This window comes from Cervus elaphus, chromosome 18, assembly GCF_910594005.1.
Source record: "Cervus elaphus chromosome 18, mCerEla1.1, whole genome shotgun sequence".
In the NCBI taxonomy this organism is placed as follows: Eukaryota; Metazoa; Chordata; class Mammalia; order Artiodactyla; family Cervidae; genus Cervus; species Cervus elaphus.
In genome coordinates, this window is record NC_057832.1 from 76,842,203 (window position 1) to 76,859,395 (window position 17,193).

At 38.6% G+C, this 17,193-nt stretch overlaps 1 protein-coding gene across 1 annotated transcript in view; it reads left to right on the forward strand.

Moving 5' to 3' along the window:
* SKAP2 (src kinase associated phosphoprotein 2) overlaps window positions 1-17,193 on the forward strand; it is a 163,458-nt gene that overhangs the window by 137,456 nt on the left and 8,809 nt on the right. Inside the window, exons 10-11 of the mRNA XM_043871888.1 lie at window positions 2,924-3,001; window positions 8,595-8,707. Of these exons, the coding sequence (XP_043727823.1) occupies window positions 2,924-3,001; window positions 8,595-8,707 (191 nt within the window). The remainder of the gene's footprint in view (window positions 1-2,923; window positions 3,002-8,594; window positions 8,708-17,193) is intronic.

Here is a 17,193-nt window from a genome sequence, read left to right on the forward strand (position 1 = left end):
ACTTCAAGATAAGCACCCTTAACTGTTTTTCAATTTACTTCTTACTGTTGAATTTGTGTGGAGAAGGCAATGGCACCCCACTCCAGTACTCTTGCCTGGAAAATCCCATGGATGGAGGAGCCTAGTGGGCTGCAGTCCATGGGGTCGTTAAGAGTCAGACACAACTGAGCAACTTCACTGTCACTTTTCACTTTCCTGCATTGGAGAAGGAAATGGCAACCCACTCCAGTGTTCTTGCCTGGAGAATCCTAGGGACGGCAGAGCCTGGTGGGCTGCAGCCTATGGGGTCGCACAGAGTCGGACACGACTGAAGCGATTTAGCAGCAGCAGCAGCAACATTGAATTTGTGACCAAATTGGAAGAGAGAGAGTACTGGGGAAAGTGTGAAAAGTACAGAAAGCCTTCTCTTTCACCTTAAAAACATGAATGATTTGTAAAATGAGATGCTTGGACTACATGACTGTAAATGTCCCTAAAACCTTTAAATTTTATATTAAAACACCCTATTAACCCATTTATGTTAGCTAGTCCTTGAGGGTTAGCATAAATGAGGCAATTGTTGAAAAGAGACAGGATTTAGTATTAGAGTTTTTGTTAGGTCTTCTGTGTACTCATTACTATTTGACTGACTATATTAAATTGACAATTTTAGGTTTAAGTTAATCCGTATAATGTGCCAATGGTTTCCAGCTGTTCCGTATTGGACCTTTCATTCTTTAGTTGGAATTGAGTTACAAAAATTTGAAACAGTTATAATTGTAAACTCTCAAGCTTGATTTAAATGCTGGTTTTTATTTATCACCACTTTAAAATCTGCATGAGATGTCTCAGTTCACATATGCATTGTTGATCTCTTTACCAAACTTTCCAGTCTCCCTGGGCTGCCCCGCCCCTATGTTAAATCTCTAGTGCCAGAAACACAGCTCCTTGTGGTTTCCCCCTCCCCGCCACCCACTCCCCGCCACCCAGGACAACAGTTTATCTTGGCTCTACTCTTCTTAGTAATGATGTTTCCACTTCTCAGTTAACTAAACTCAAAACGCCAGTCATCCTTGGTTGCTTGTTCTTTTCCCTTAGCCCTCCACACCCAGTCAGGCAGAGTTTGTCTCTCCTAGCTCCTTCCCCTCTTGTAACCATCTCCGCTCCATGTTCTCTGCCCCTCCAGCTCAGGACTGACTTCCGCTTTAGCCAGACTGGGACTGGCCTGTCTCTGCCCCTTCTCTCCGTTGACTGGAACAATGAGATCAGATGGACATTGCTCGAGCAATTTCAGTCCTGCCCTTTCTCACTTCAGAAATTTGGGGGCGGTGGGGGGGGGGGGTGGGTGGTGGTGGTGGTGGGGAGCTCTTATTCCTCACCAAACATGGAAATGTCTGAAGTCCCTAGCTGAATGTTCACGACTTATCAACAATTTACCCAAACGACTACCATTATTTCCTATCCTGCTCTTCCTCTGCCAGCACCACATTCTTTATCCAAAATGAATATGCCTGTGCCTTGTCCTTTTGTCCATGCCTCTCCTCCTGTCTGGTAGACCCTCTCTCTTACAAGTAGTTAATGCTCAATGAAGATTTATTTGCTAAATTATTTAATAGTGATAATGACTATATTTGTATTTTTTGCATATTTTTCTTTAAAATTGTGATTTTTCTTGAAATTGTGATTCTTTTTGAACCCAGCTTTTTCCTTGACATGCCATTTTGTTCCTATGTCCTGCCTTAAATATTTCTAAATTTCATATAAATCTTTCAGTGAAGGAAGTGGTCATGTAATAAATATTCCTTTGTGAGTTAAAGAATTGAATAGTCTATTGACTTTGTTTAAAACTCTTCTCATTTAATTTTCGGAGAAGGCAATGGCAACCCACTGCAGTACTCTTACCTGGAAAATCCCATGGATGGAGGAGCCTGGTGGGCTGCAATCCATGGGGTCACTAAGAGTCAGACACGACTGAGCAACTTTACTTTCACCTTTCGCTTTCCTGCATTGGAGAAGGAAATGGCAACCCACTCCACTGTTCTTGCTTGGAGAATCCCAGGGAAGGGGGAGCCTGGTGGGCTGCCGTCTGTGGGGTCGCACAGAGTCAGACATGACTGAAGCAACTTAGCAGCACCAGCAGCAGTATTTAATCATATCATTTTCTTTCTCCTATTACTTGAAGAAGGAGTGTGGTGGGGGAGTGTAGAAATGATATAAGGATATATATGAACATATCAAGATAAAGAGTATGGACTTTGGAATCACAATCTAAATTTGAATAACAAACATGGGAAGTTTCTTTACCTTTTTGAACCTCAACTTATTTCTCTGTAAAATAAGGATTTAAAACGGTTTATCTATAAAATCTTGACATCTGTTATAGTGTATGACACATAGTAGGTCCTGAGTATAATTTGGGGGGAATTACCTTGAATGGTGAGGATCATTCTAGTATCTCTCTGTAAGTATCTGAAATAGGAAGTATCTGATACTCCATAAATGACTTACAGGTTAACTATTTTATATCACACATTTTCTCTGTTCTTTTGATGTTTTAGGGACAGTGATTTTATTATGTGTGGTATTCATGCCACAGCATAATGTGGTTAATCCATATAATTCTGGGTATCATTTTACTGGATTTTTAGGGCTTTTCTGGATTTAAGATTGTTCCAGATGAATTTCTGTGAGCATTTAAAACAAAATTGTGAAACGTTAGTACACACCTTAAATTTTATCAAGTCAACTGGTCAGGTTGCTATTTGGATATAGCTATAGATTCATTTGTTCAACTTTATTGAAAAAGGAATGTGGATGTTGAGTGGTTTCATTCTTTGAAAAGGATTATTTATGTGTTATAAACTTTTAGTTTTGCTCTTAAGATGGAGTGAGTACTGTGTTGTTCATACTGGACTTCAGCGTTCCATTTGTTGTTTATTTACAGAAGAGGAGGAGGACGGAGCTCTGATCAAAGTGGAGGAACAAAGGAAGATGAGTCAGGACAGTGTTCACTACACCACAGGTAATGAGTTGGTGGGAAAAGCTTATTTTGGTCTTGTTCACTTTCCTTTTCATCACTTTCTCCCTACTCTAAAGATGTGTCCTCAGCTCCCTGAGGTTGGGTCCTTGGGTCTGGATCTCTTATAGCTGATAAGCTGCTTAGACCCATTTAGGATGCATGAAAACCACTTGAGAAGGATTTATAAAGTAAGCCAATTTATACAAGGTATTCCTTCCTGAATTACTTTGTAATGACTCAATTAGCTTTCATTTCTGCACAAAGGAGATTTAGTTGCATAAATTAGCTTATCATCATTGAGGAAGTGTCACTGCTAAAGGACAGTTTATAGATACAACATGCAGTTGCTGTCAAACCTATAAGAATGTAATATAGACATCTGTGTATACTTTGTGCTTGAGCAGAACAGACTTCTGCCATTCAGAGACTAACAGGGGACAACAAGTTGCCCAGGGGACTAGCAATGTAGACATCTCTGAAAAGGTCAACTTGACACAGGCTCTGACAATCGACCCACAGCTCTGTCTTCTTTGATAAAAATCAGATAAACTTAAGACCGCTAATTGATCTGCAGCCTGTTTAAATGTTGGCCATGCATATCTTCATTGCATATGATTAACACAGAAAGCAAATGAATTGGGTAAGAAATGCCAGAGTCCAGTGACAGCAGCTTAAAAATGGGAAAAGGACACTGGTGGCCTAGAAGGCTAGGAAGGATATTCCACTTATCCATTTCCACTTGGCACGTGGCCCCAAGTGCTAATTATGACTGAGACTGGAAAAATAGCTATATATGCTCTGTACAGAATCACATGATACAAGCAACTTTTCTTGCTGGTTGTTATTTCCAAATAGCAGGAGATAAACCGTATCTGTAGTGCAGGCATGAGGTTAGTTTTGATAAATCAGCAATTATTTTACACGGAAAGAAGAGAAGGACTGCCTTCTTATCAGGACTTTACACCTCTTCATAGCCACATGTCAGCTGGGGCAAGGTCTGCCATATCATCCCATGTCCTGCAAAGAGCTGTAGATGGGGGTCGCCTCCCCTTGCTGATATGGCCATACATCACTCTTTCAAGCTGTCAGGGGCAGGGTGGACAAGAAGTGTGTGTTCAGGAAGTAGCTTTCCAGAGTCCTTCCTACTGTGACATGTGGAGAGGAAACAGGCCTGACTTCCGGACCTGGACAGGAAAGCAGGAACAGGTTGGTGCATGAGGTTTGGGTGTGCTTTTTTCAGAAAGGAAGTGAGGACGAAGTCATTAGATGGGAGTCCTCTGTTCCTGCAAAATGCAGCTATAAACACCATGTCTGAGCAAAACCTTGAGGACAACATTCAATGGCAGTGGAAGTACATATGTTTTGTTATCATGAAGCGTCTGCTAAAAGCATGTCATTTTCTTTTTTTAAATTTCAGTGCAGGTGTGGAAACTGGACACATACAGATATTTTTCCCGTAAATATAAGTGTTTTGGTTTAAAGCAATTGTATTTTTCAAAAATCCTTTTAAAGTAACTCTCTCCCAAATTTTTGCCTTTGAGGGAAGGAAAAACAAATGTTTTTTCTCAAAGGAATGCAATAAGGAGATCTAGCTTTTCATGCAATAGCTATAAAGCACTGCAATAATTCTTATCTTTAGTGACACGAAATTCTTTTCAAGCAACAGTTTTAATGCTTTTGCATAGCAGTGACCTTTGCTCTCCCCAGGCTGTCAAAGATGTAACACTAGAAGTTTGTTTGCCATGCAGGGCAGTGAGTTGACAAGGGTATTACTATCTTGCTGAGCATCACATGATGTGAACTTCTAACCTTACTCAAGAATGTTATATATTTTTCACATTGACTGATTTTAGTAAAAAAAAAAAATTCAGACTAATGTGAAATATGTAAGCAAAAACAGAATTAATCTTATATTTCTTACAAGTTCTTTCATGCTTAAGCTTGCATTTATTTTTATATATATGAAAAAAGATTCCATGTGATTTTTTTGAACTTTGTATAATATGCTTATTTTTCTAAAATAGTTTTTAAACCTTTACCACTACTCAAGAAGACATTCTTCATTATCTATCATTGTGTGTTCCATCTATTGTCATCATGTTTTAAAACTCCTTTCTTTTTTGCAAAACTAAATATCTCCAATATTTAGCTTATATTTTCGTAACAGTTCTGTTTTTATTACCCAGTGTTCTGTTTTTGCTAGTTTAACTTACAGGTGCAAGTACATTGTTTAAGTCTTTCACAAGCTGGCTAATTTAGAATGTTATTTTCTTTCTTTACCTTCTTCTTTTAACCATATATGCCTCTCAAGACAAGAAACATAAGGAGATGCTTATTTTTGGTAATTTTGAAGATGTTGATCATGACGTGGATAGAATCGGAAAACTAATTTAGAATATAAAAATTAATGTATGCAGTAAAAACAACTAAACAGATTTAAGTTGTATTCAGAAAGTAAGCTTATTGGTGGTGGTTTATGACATTGTACTCCATTCCATTTTTTGTTGTTGTTTGCAAAAAACACATCTCACATGCGTTATTTTTTTCAATGTACAAGTGGTGTTAACCTTTGTGAACCCACAGTGCTTCCAAGGATATCGATGTGCAATTTTTTGTGTATGTTTAGCCACACTTAAAATTTAGAATAGTAGGCAGAAACCAATACAATGTTGTAAAGCAATTATCCTCCAATTAAAAATAAATAAATTATAAAGAGAAAAAAATACACTGAAGAGGAAATGAATAAAAATCTAGTACAGAAAAAAAATTAGAAAAGTAAACCAGAGGAGCTTGCTGCTCTCTAAGGAGCAAGATAGTTCTTAATTTTTATGTCTAGAATTCATACTAAGAATTTTGACATTGCTTTCCTAAAGAGACTAAGGCTAATTAATACACACTGCCAGGTTATCTCGCCAGTTGTGATTCTTCTACATCGTAACTAATATTGCATGCTGAAATAGAAAGAATAGTCAATTGTGTATACATGTAGCCATGTGACATAAACAACTTATTATTCTTTAACAGAGCTCACATATGGGACACAGAAATGAGATTGGTCTTTGGATAACATCATCAAGATTACAGAAAGCAAAGTAGAAAATGCCTCTTGTTCCCAGGATTGCCAGATCGCTGGCTCTGTTGCCTCTTTACAGCAGTGAGATTTAATGAAATGCCCGTGATGCACATCTCGGGAGCAATGCATCTTGCGCACGGTGGGGGTCTCTCTTCTCCTCCTGCGCTCCTGTAACTCCCATTAGTGTTAATGGGGGTTTCACCAAGTGCATCGAGGGGAAGAAAGACCCCAAAGTGATAAGGATTATGTGTTAGAAATCACCATATACTTTTTTTCCCCTCCTTCTCCCCATCACCCCACCTTTTGAAAATCTACTGAATGAAAAATTGTTCTGAGAGAATCTGAAAAAGGAAAGATTAGGCAGCAGGCTGAACAGCTGAAGAACCCACTGGGATGCGCCAGCTAAGCCAGAACTTCTCTTGTTTTTAGCCCAAGTTTTCTTTCTTCAACCTTTTGGGATCGAGCCTAAGGCTGAGCAGCATGGGGAACACACAGAAGCCTCCACAGGGGCAAGCAGCTATTTAGTCCTTTTACCTCCTGGCCAGTGGCTGTTAGGGAGGGCCTCGCCTGTGAAATGATGTCATCCTGTCTTTGCTCTAATTCCTTGACTTTTAAACTGACACTGACGGACGGCACGGGGCGCAACATTTGACCCAGTTAGCAGTTGATTTAATCTGACTAGAATGTTTCAACTTCTAAATCCCTATTTGTCTAAATAAGTGGTTTTTAAAGGAAATCAGTCACTTTATTATTAAGTAATTTTTTTCTAAAAAACATTTTGACAATGTTTGGAGTGATCTGTCCAGCCAGAGTGCCCTCTAGTGTCCATTCATAGAATTTCCTTAATACATGCTTTGAGGGGAAAAATGCAATAAGGGTGGCCACAGAGCATTGTTAGTTCTTGGTTGGATTCCTGGGCATGTGTACGCCCCTGCTGGCTTCAGTGATGAGTGCCCACATACAAGAGCGAAGTCAACAAGGTGTCTGTCTCTCTGTCTCCCTTCTTCCTTCTCTCCCACCTTTCCTTTTCTCCTTTTTTTAATCCTTAAAAAACAAGGGGAAAAATTTAATAAGAGGATTTTTTCTGGTTGTGTATTCTGGTCCTTATTTATAATATAAATATAATGAAAAAGTAGTGTCTTACTTCCTAAATAGACTCCGTATTATTCAGGTTTTCTTTGGGGCTTAAAAAAATGTTTACGATACTAAAAAGAATTTTTTAAATTTCTAATAAACCTAAGACTTTGTGTAAATCACAAACTATGTGTAATAAGATGAATGCCTTCATGACACGCTAATATGACCGACTGTGTTGGAATTGCCAAGGAGCCTGCTGTCTGAGAGTCATATAACAAAACTAAGATGACAACCCCGATCCACCATGCATCTCCACAGTTATCCCCTCAGAATTCAAAGATGACATTCCAGTGAGGGAAGCTGTCAGCACATGTATGTTCTGCCTGGTTAGTGAATACACGGACATCTTATTGATATTACTTGCATTCTTCTTGCGTTAAGTCATCAAAACTCAATTATCATGAAATTAAAAACAGGAAACAGTTCTCAGTGTAACAAAAGCAGCCAGTGTGTTTAACTCTGCGCTGTTTCAGGCAACCCACATTGTATAAGTGAAAAGCATTTATTACCCAGTTTATTGTGGTATTACAGAGTGGAGAGCGCTAAATAATCAATCAGTTAATGGTCTGTATGGCAGTTTGAGCACATCGCATCCATTGTGCTTATGCTGTGAGAAGGATGAGCTGATAACTCCAGTGTATGTCGCGTGTTTATTCAGAGTCTAATGTCCTAAACTAGGGCTGACAGAAATCTTGAAAAATGCACCTTCAGCACTGGCAATTTCAAAGTTGCTAAAATAGTTTGGAAATAACTTTGAGAGGCTTTGGGTACAAAAGTCCTCAAAGATAAGAGCTGGAATTATCTGTTAGATCACTTTCAGTTTATTCTCTTCCTTTAACTAGTTTTGAGTTTTAAAAAACTTAAAAAATTTTTTTGTGTGTGCTATCTTGTTTGTTTATATTTGTATCTTGTCTCCTTTATTATTATTATTATTATGCCCTGTGCTTATTTCTGTAGTTTCAGTACAAATTCTGTCCAGTGCTTATTTTACAGCCTGTTTATCATATCTCATGCATATTGTTCATTATGCAGGAAAACTGACTTACCTTCAAAACATATTGCAAGTGGGCTTAAGTTTGTTATAGAAAATAGGTGGGAAGTAACTTAGGTGCTGGTTTGAAGAAGCTTACTGCAGTTGCAAGTTTTAGGTAAGAACAAGAGAGGGAGAGAGGAAAAAAGAGACATTCAAAATCAGATCTTTTTGAAAAGGATTCTTAGATGAGAGCAAGAAGTAGGATTCTTTTGTGGATGTAATGAAGTGTTCTTTGAATGAGGACAGATTTTTTTTTTTAAGGCCGTTTTGGCCCTCTAATTTCTATTGGTTCATTTAAAAATGGGGGCCCATTACAGGAAAACTAACTCTTGTTTTCTCTTTCTTCTTCCCAGGAGATAAAAGCACCGATTATGCTAATTTTTACCAGGGTTTGTGGGACTGCACAGGAGCTCTTTCTGATGAATTGTCATTTAAACGTGGTGATGTGATTTACATTCTTAGCAAGGTAAGCAGATACCCCAGTATGACAACTGTAAAGGGTGACTACAGAGCTGGATTTTTATCTATTTGGATCGAGGACACTGGGGAAAAATGCCAACTGGAATTCTTCTAGATCCCTGTTAACAATTGGGAGTTCACCATAATTAATTATTTTGTCAAGTGAAATATAATCAAATTTTAAACACAATCAGATAACAGGATTCAACTTAACAGTGTGTTTACCTATCACTTCAGCCTTTGGCTCCCATCCACATACTGCCTTCTCCAGAAACAATATACTTATGTGAAAGTTAACATTGTAAGGTATTGGGTTATTTATTATGTTTTTCTTTCCTCTTCCTTTTTATTCTTCTGTGTGCTTATTCTGATTTTGTCTGCCATTCACTACTGGAAACACTGTGTTTATAGAACAAGTTTTTCATCTTTATGTAAATACATCGGGTGTTCCGACAATTTAAAAGCAATACTCTTCTATTCAGACAGGTATAGGTAATTTTTTTAAGTTTAGCATAATTGTATTTGTAAACATAATAGCAAAGTGTATTGCTATGAACTCATCCTCATATATTAAAAAAAGTATCATTGTTTCTGCCTCTTAAGACACTGGACTATTCAAAATCTTTCTGTCCTTAGATCTATCTAAAAGTCGAGTTTCTTAATTGATTACACTTCTGAAGACATGAATGGGTTACTTTAGTTTTCCATATTTTAACTTTGCCTGCTATAATATGGGAATTAAAAATATCTCCCTCAGTCTGCTTCATGAGGCCACTTTAGAAACAAACAATATATAGAAACTATTTAAATATAGATAGAGAAATACTATATAAATTACAAGTTTAGAAGTTTAGTGTTCTTTGTTGATTCAGTTCAGTTCAGTCGCTCAGTCGTGTCTGACTCTGCAACCCCATGAACCGCAGCATGCCATTCCTCCCTGTCCATCACCAACTCCCGGAGTTCACCCAAACTCATGTCCATTGAGTCAGTGATGCCATCCAACCATCTCATCCTCTGCCGTCCCCTTCTCCTCCTGCCCTCAATCTTTCCCAGCATCAGGGTCTTTTCAAATGAGTCAGCTCTTTGCATCAGGTGGCCAAAGTATTGGAGTTTCAGCTTCAACATCAGTCCCCATTAGAGAAATATTTTTAACCTTTTGGCAAGGTAGTATGACTTATTAGATACAGAGGAGAGTTTGGAAATAAGATCACTTATTGAATTTAAACACTAGTTGACTGGTGTGTAAAATCATACACAGAGAATCAGAACATTGGCGTGAGAGGCCTTTGGGCTCATCTGTCTGTCCTCGGTTTCACCGATAAGTGAACTTGTATCAGGGAAGTACCAGAGCCAGTCCTTTAACCAGGCGTCTTGACTCCCAGACCAGGGCTTTCTGCTCTTGCTTTTTGTCTTGTGCTTCAATCTTCCTACCTTTCCCCCTCCCTTCTCCCCCACTCCCCTTTTTTCCTTACTTGTATTTAATTTGTAACCATCATAAAGTACCTAAAATATGCAAGGGCCCATTCTAGGCACCAGGAATCCAAAAGAAATGAGATATAAACATTTACAGATTACTGGGTGAAAATATTAAGTAAATACAGACAGCTGTGATCATTGCTAGCTCAGGTGCCCAAGTAAGACCTGTTTCTTATTTCTCACAGTCCTCTGCTCACTAGTGTAAGTTTTTTGTTTTTTTAGAAGGATGCTTTCAGTTCTTGGAAGCTATAAACAGCCATGTCACAACTGTTGGATTAAGCCTACTACAGAGCTTTCAATAGTTCGTGTTAAAATGACAGCTTTTTGAGTCAGTTACTTAATATAGAAAGCAAACTGATTAGTTTCAGTTCTTGATAAGAAACTTTCTTGGAATCATTCCTCAAATTTACTTAGCTCACAGTTTTCTTTCACCAATTTAGCTGCATAAAATTCAATTGTGTGTAAAATTGCATATAAAATTAAAAGGTTGATTAGCTTCCACTTGGAATTTCAGACTGTAGGGATAAATGGCATGCAGCCATTATATTTGTGTGGTAAAATATGAAACTTAAAAGCCCATGTGGGTTTGTTCTTGAAGCTTTCTTTATGAATCAAGTTGTCTTTGTTGCTGAAAGCCTCCGAGTACCAGCCTCTGGGACAGGCTGTGAAGCAAGCAGTGCCCCCATAGGCTTGTCTTATTTCTGCCATTGCCTCAGAAAATCATTTTCTGTGAATGTGAAATTGAAAGTACACTTATGGGTGTGTATCATATATTTAGGATTCTGGGGGAAGTCATTCCTGTTCTCCCAAACCTGTTCTGTGGAGATGGTAATTTTAGGTAGTGCTCGTGGTAATGAGCCTGCCTGCCAATACAGGAGACATAAGAGACGCAGTTTCCATCCCTGGGTTGGGAAGACTCCCCCGGAGGAGGACCCAGCAACCCACTCCAGTATTCTTGCCTGGAGAATCCTGTGGACGGAGGAGCCTGGTGGGCTACAGTCCACAGGGTCGCAGAGAGTTGGACACGACTGAAGCAACTTAGCACACACACGCACGCACGTCGTAAAGCTAAGTTAGGTGGTTAAAGTCCAGCTCATAAGAATATTGTTGTCCAGTTGCTCAGTCGTGTCCAACTCTTTGTGACCTCATGGACTGCAGCACTCACTCCAGGCTTCCCTGTCCTTCACTATCTCCTGGAGTTTGCTCAAACTCATGCATAGGGAGAATATTCTCCCATCTAAAATTTCTAAATGCTGTTATTTGGGCTGACCAAAAATACTTCCTTTATCAACCTTTCACACAGTTTAAAGTTCCACCGTCAGCATTTTCTGAGATGCCTTCTGGAGGTGGGCATTTTTTCTGGAACTCATTTTGTCTTTTGAAAGAAGAGACAAGACTTTGTTAGCTAGCACATTGTCACCATTGGCTGGATGAGTAAATACCCATATTTACCCAGCTGTGGACCTAGTAGAATCAACCAGGTTGGTCTTAGTGAGGGTGAAAGAAAGGACACTTAGTTTTCTCTCAGTGGAATTTGAACACATTCAGGGCTATTAATGAGCATCTTAGCTATTTGTTGTCAGGTTGCCTTGAGGTTCAGGATATATTTGTGAAGACTTTTACTTCCCCATTTGGCTTTGGGTGAGTTCAGATAGGAACCTCTGGTGATTCTCTAATTTTATATTTGCTTTGTCTTTCAGTTTTTATCAAAATTTTGGCAAACGTAGACCATAGTTTAATATAATAAATTTATTTAATACATGAATGATGAAAGCAGTTTGAGTACTGAGTATCATTATAAATTCAGATCTCAAGGTCCTTAGTAGAGAGAAAAATTGCTCAAAAGGACTTGTTTCTAGATCAAGGTGGAGCTGATGCTATGTATTAGTAGTTTTTTTTTTTTAAGTACAGTAGATAATACAAATCACTAGCATTATTATATACCTAGAAATTTGTTTAATCTTTCTCAGTTATATTTAGATTTCATGGTGATGAAATGAAATTTTACCATTTAAATTTATTTTTTACACCATCTAGTGGCTCAGAATGAGTGGTGCAGGTAATTGCAGCTAATGTGCACAAGCAAAATGATGTCATAAATCCAACTTTAACTCTAGCTATGGGTTATTACTTTCCTATCTCATGTCAATAAAGTATAAGCATTAATCATGAAAATTCTTTTCATCATTCTGAATTAAATGTAAAAATTGTATACTTAAGGAAGAATGCATTTTAAGGAGTCTAACAATATTTATAGAGACATAAAAAATGTGTACTTAGTTAAAAAAATTAGTTCCATGACTTGTCTAATAAAAAATATCATTTAAAAGATTTCAAAGAAATATAAGTTGCTTTCTATAATTAACTGATCTGTAGTTTGCAGTATATAATTATCATTGATTTGACTTACCTTCTGGAAGATTGTCAGTTCTGAAAACAGTCTTTTAAAAAAGGCACACAAGATAGTTTAAAAGATTCATTCTTTTCAATATAAATATTTAGACAAATCAAGAAATAAAATGGCATGTATTATAATCAAGAGTATTTTAATTTTGTAAATATAATGACAAAAAAATTTAGCTACTTTGACAATCAGGCTTGCTTTATTAAAATTCTCCAGTATAGTTTGATTTTAAAATTCAGCCTTTTCGGGTTTTTGTTTTTCCTATTACTGCAAGGAAGCCTTGATGGGGTGTCTGCTGTGGGTGATTTATTTATTTCAAGCCTCTTTTGAGAGTTATGCAAATCTTAGCTTTCTTTTTTTCTTCTGGTAAAAATCAAATGTTACAATAAAGAAGGCAGAGAAGGCAGATACTCTGCCCTTCCCCCTTCCCTTTTTAACATTTTCCAATTAGTAGCTGTCACGTGACCCCTGGCTGAGCCAGCCCTCCTTCAAAGTGTCTGGCATTTTCTTAGTTTTAACCTTTGAACCTCGCTAATAATAAATTCAAATACTGCTTGCCTAAAAACACAAGACTGTTGTTTACAATTCTTTTCATGTAACATCACTGCTGTTTTTTTAATGTGTTAAAACATTTTATATACTTCAGTAGTTCAGTGGAGATTTTGAAGTCTTTTTCCCTCCTCCCTAAAGTGAAAGATATTTATAGGGATGAATTAAAGTGAAGTACGTATTTTTATGAGATGGTTAGGTAGCATGACCAACTCAATGGACATGAACTTGAACAAACTCTGGGAGATAGTAGGGGACAAGGAGCCTGGTGTGCTATAGTCCATGGGGTCGCAAAGAGTAGGATATGACTTAGCGACTGAACGACAGTGACAACTGCCTTGTTAGTGAAGTTATTCTGAAACACAAAACCTAGTTTCAGATTTATTAGATGGGGAAAATAATATTGGAGGTTGAAAATCTTTTTATTTTTTATTATTTTTATGAATCAGTTTGTTTAAAATTGTGCTAAATCCTTCTACTGGTTTGCATTTCAATTTTGTTATCACCTTAAATAGACATAATATTATAATTAATAGTTTTATCCTAAACCTGTATTTATATATAAAGTTTTATAATTTTGATAGCAGGATCCAGGTTATATAGCTGTAGGCATATTCCATGCTACATACCTCTTGGGTTATGTTATTCTACTTGCTATTCTGGATTTACATCACTGTTAGTTTATCTTTCAATCTGTACTCACCAGTAAATTGCTAACCACATTCCTATTCTTACTTTTAAGGCAATAAATTATTTTTGGAGACTTAATGACAGAAGAGCTATGCTTCAGCAGGAAAGAGGCATGCTGCTTTGTCTGCTATTAACAGAAAAATAAAGAGAGTTAAGAATCCTGGAAAATTTCATCTTGTTTACGACAAATGTGACTTGGGCTTTTTGAGACTTTTTTTTATTAAGTCAAAACAGGAAATGTAGATTGTCAGTGTTCACTAATATACAGTAAAAGGGCATTTTTTAGTGTGCGTTGTTTAGAGTTTCAAGCATTGCCTCCCTTTGTATCTATGACTTTTTCCAGTGATTGGTGAACTGTAACTGTCACTGATCTTTTGCTATGCATTGTGAAAATGTAAAGATTCTGTTACTAGGGCTATTTTGGCTTTAGATGTACCAGAAAAATAAATAAAATGAAAGTCTTGCTGAGCTCTACTGGCGGAGGGAAATGCAGAGTTACTTTTTGGCTTTAGTTAGTTTTTTCCTTTGTGACTTGTCTGACCCGGTGTGCCATAAATAGCAAACTCCTGCAGAAGAGTAACTAGGACATCTCAATATAGGATATTTGTGGTGATATTGAGCTAGTTCCCCAAACGTTATCTGTCGAGTAACTAGGACATCTCAATATAGGATATTCGTGGTGATGTTGAGCTAGCCCCCCAATGTTATCATATGTTACGGTCTTTGGGGAAGGAGGAGAAGCATTTGTACTTGTTGCTGGTTGTTTAGATCTGATGGCATTTAGTTTCTGTGCTGTCCACCTGGGCATCTTGTGGGCCGGGGCACGGTGCTGTCTCATGGGCAGGCCCAGCTCTCCCTAGTGGTGGTCAGCAGGGTATGGAAACACACTACGTCAGATGTTCTCATCCCACTCATGGGACTCCTCTTGTGACCCACTCGCAAAAACCATGCCCCAGTACTTCCTAATGTTCTCTCATCCTTCATTCCAGGAAAATGTTGACAGATGAAAGGGGAAGGTGCCTACGGGAGGTAGGCCATCAGGCCCCAGAAGTGGTTTGAGGGGTAAAGGAGAAACCAGAGGGCCATGTCAGAGAGGCAGGGTGCCCAGAGATGGCAGTGGAGGGGCTGTCATGCTTTAATGCTGCATGGAATAAGCAAAGGCTTTTCAGGAACAAAACAGAACAACAGTAAAGCAAAGTACCGTGTTGTTAATTTAAAAAAAACTTAAATGGAAAAATCCATGATTTGTTATACACTTCTGTTGTCCGCACACAAAAAAATCAAGAGCCCACTCAATGTCTATATGGCACACTCTTATTCTTTAAGACATCTCCCACCGTACCCCTTTAAAGGTCAGATTCCCTTTGGAACAGCCCGTTGTAATCAGGTTGCCTTATGTGTGCTGTGCTCAGTCGTGTCCGACCCTTTGCAACCCCATGGACTGCAGCCCACCAGGCTCCTCTGTCCATGAGAATTCTCCAGGCAAGAATACTGCAGTGGGTTGCCATGCCTTCCTCCAAGGGGATCTTCCCAACCCAGGGATAGAACCCAGGTCTCCTGCATTGCAGGCGGATTCTTTACCGTCTGAGCCACCAGGGAAACCTAGGTTGCTTAGAGCGTGCTCCAAAATGCTGTTTTTTATTGTCCTGGTATTTTGCTGTACCAGTTAGTGGGAAGGCAGAGGGAGGGGATTAAAAAATACTCGTTGCATACCTCCAGTACCCTGTTCTAGGCACTCAATATGTTTTCGCTTCTCTGATGCCTATGATAACCCTGTGAAGGGTAAAGTATTATAATTTTGCAGATGAGAAAACTAATGCTCAGTAAGCTTATTATGTAGATCACCGAGGATACCAGCTAGGGAGTACCTTCTCCTGGAATCAGTGCAGATCTGACTCTGAAGGCTTTGCTCTTTCCCTTTTGCTCCACCTCAGTAAGTGGGCCGTGACTGGGATTATTCATTTCCCTCTCTCAATTCCTTGAGGTTGATACTGTGTCTTAAGTATTTTTGAATCCCAATATCTAACATCATGACAGATAGATGTTTAATACATGTTTATGAAAATATAGTTAAAAATAGGAAATAATCCTGAACTTCTTGAAAGAATTTAGAATCATAGAGATAGGGGAACCTTAGTGCTAACTTTATAGATCTTAAGGCTCCGCATAATTGGAGGAAAATAAATAAAAGACGAATGGAAAAAAGACTGCCTCTGTGGAGATCTTAAAAGACAATGGAGTTTCTGCACTTGAACTTCCTGAGCTTCTTGGCAGTCAGACTGGAAAGGGGAGAGACAAGGAGCTAATGTTAATTGTAAAGGAGGAAGCTTGGCTTTTCCCAGCACTGGCTACTTAAAAAAAAAATGAGATGAATTTCTAGAATCTTCACTGATTATCTGACCACAACAACTTTATGTAATAAGAACGACAGTGTCAGATTACCCTCAGACAAAAAAAATTATAGTAAATATAATATAACAAGAGATTCCATAGAGGTAATTCTGTGAAGGGCTTCCCAGGTGACTCAGTGATAAAGAATCCGCCTGCTAGTGTAGGAGATGCGAGTTCGATCCCTAGCTCGGTAAGATCCCTTGGAGAAGGAAACAGCAACCCATTTCAATATTCTTGCCTGGGAAATTCCATGGACAGAGGAGCCTGGGGAGCTACAGTTCATGGGGTTGCAAAAGAGTTGGACATGAGTTAGCAACCAAAAAAAATTCTGTGAGGGTGCAAGTGTATAATGCTGCTGCTGCTGCTGCTAAGTCACTTCAGTCGTGTCCGACTCTGTGCGACCCCATAGACGGCAGCCCACCAGGCTCGGCCGTCCCTGGGATTCTCCAGGCAAGAACACTGGAGTGGGTTGCCATTTCCTTCTCCAATGCATGAAAGTGAAAGTGAAGTCGCTCAGTCGTGTCTGACTCTTCGAGACCCCATAGACCACAGCCCACCAGCCTCCTCCGTCCATGGGATTTTCCAGGCAAGAGTACTGGAGTGGGGTGCCATTGCCTTCTCCAAAGTGTATAATAAATAGACATTAATTTAAGTATCTAACTGAATTATTGTGGAGTCTCAAAAGTGATATATATGTGAAAACAATCTTCCCTTAAAGAACCTGGAGATTGCCTAAGGTCACATACCTGGTTAGTAACAAGCTGGAGACTATATTTTCTGAAAAAATAATCACAAGAAAAAGAAACTGAAAAAACAGCAGGCTTTCCATCAGATGTGCCAAACTGTTTCTGCCTTTTAGGCTTCTGTCTTAACCTCTTCAGTACTTACAGTAAATTCAACTGAAGCTATTTCTTCAAAGAACTAGAATTATGTGGTCTCAGTTCTGCAGGGGAATGGGTGTCTTTCTTTCTGTAAGTGAAATT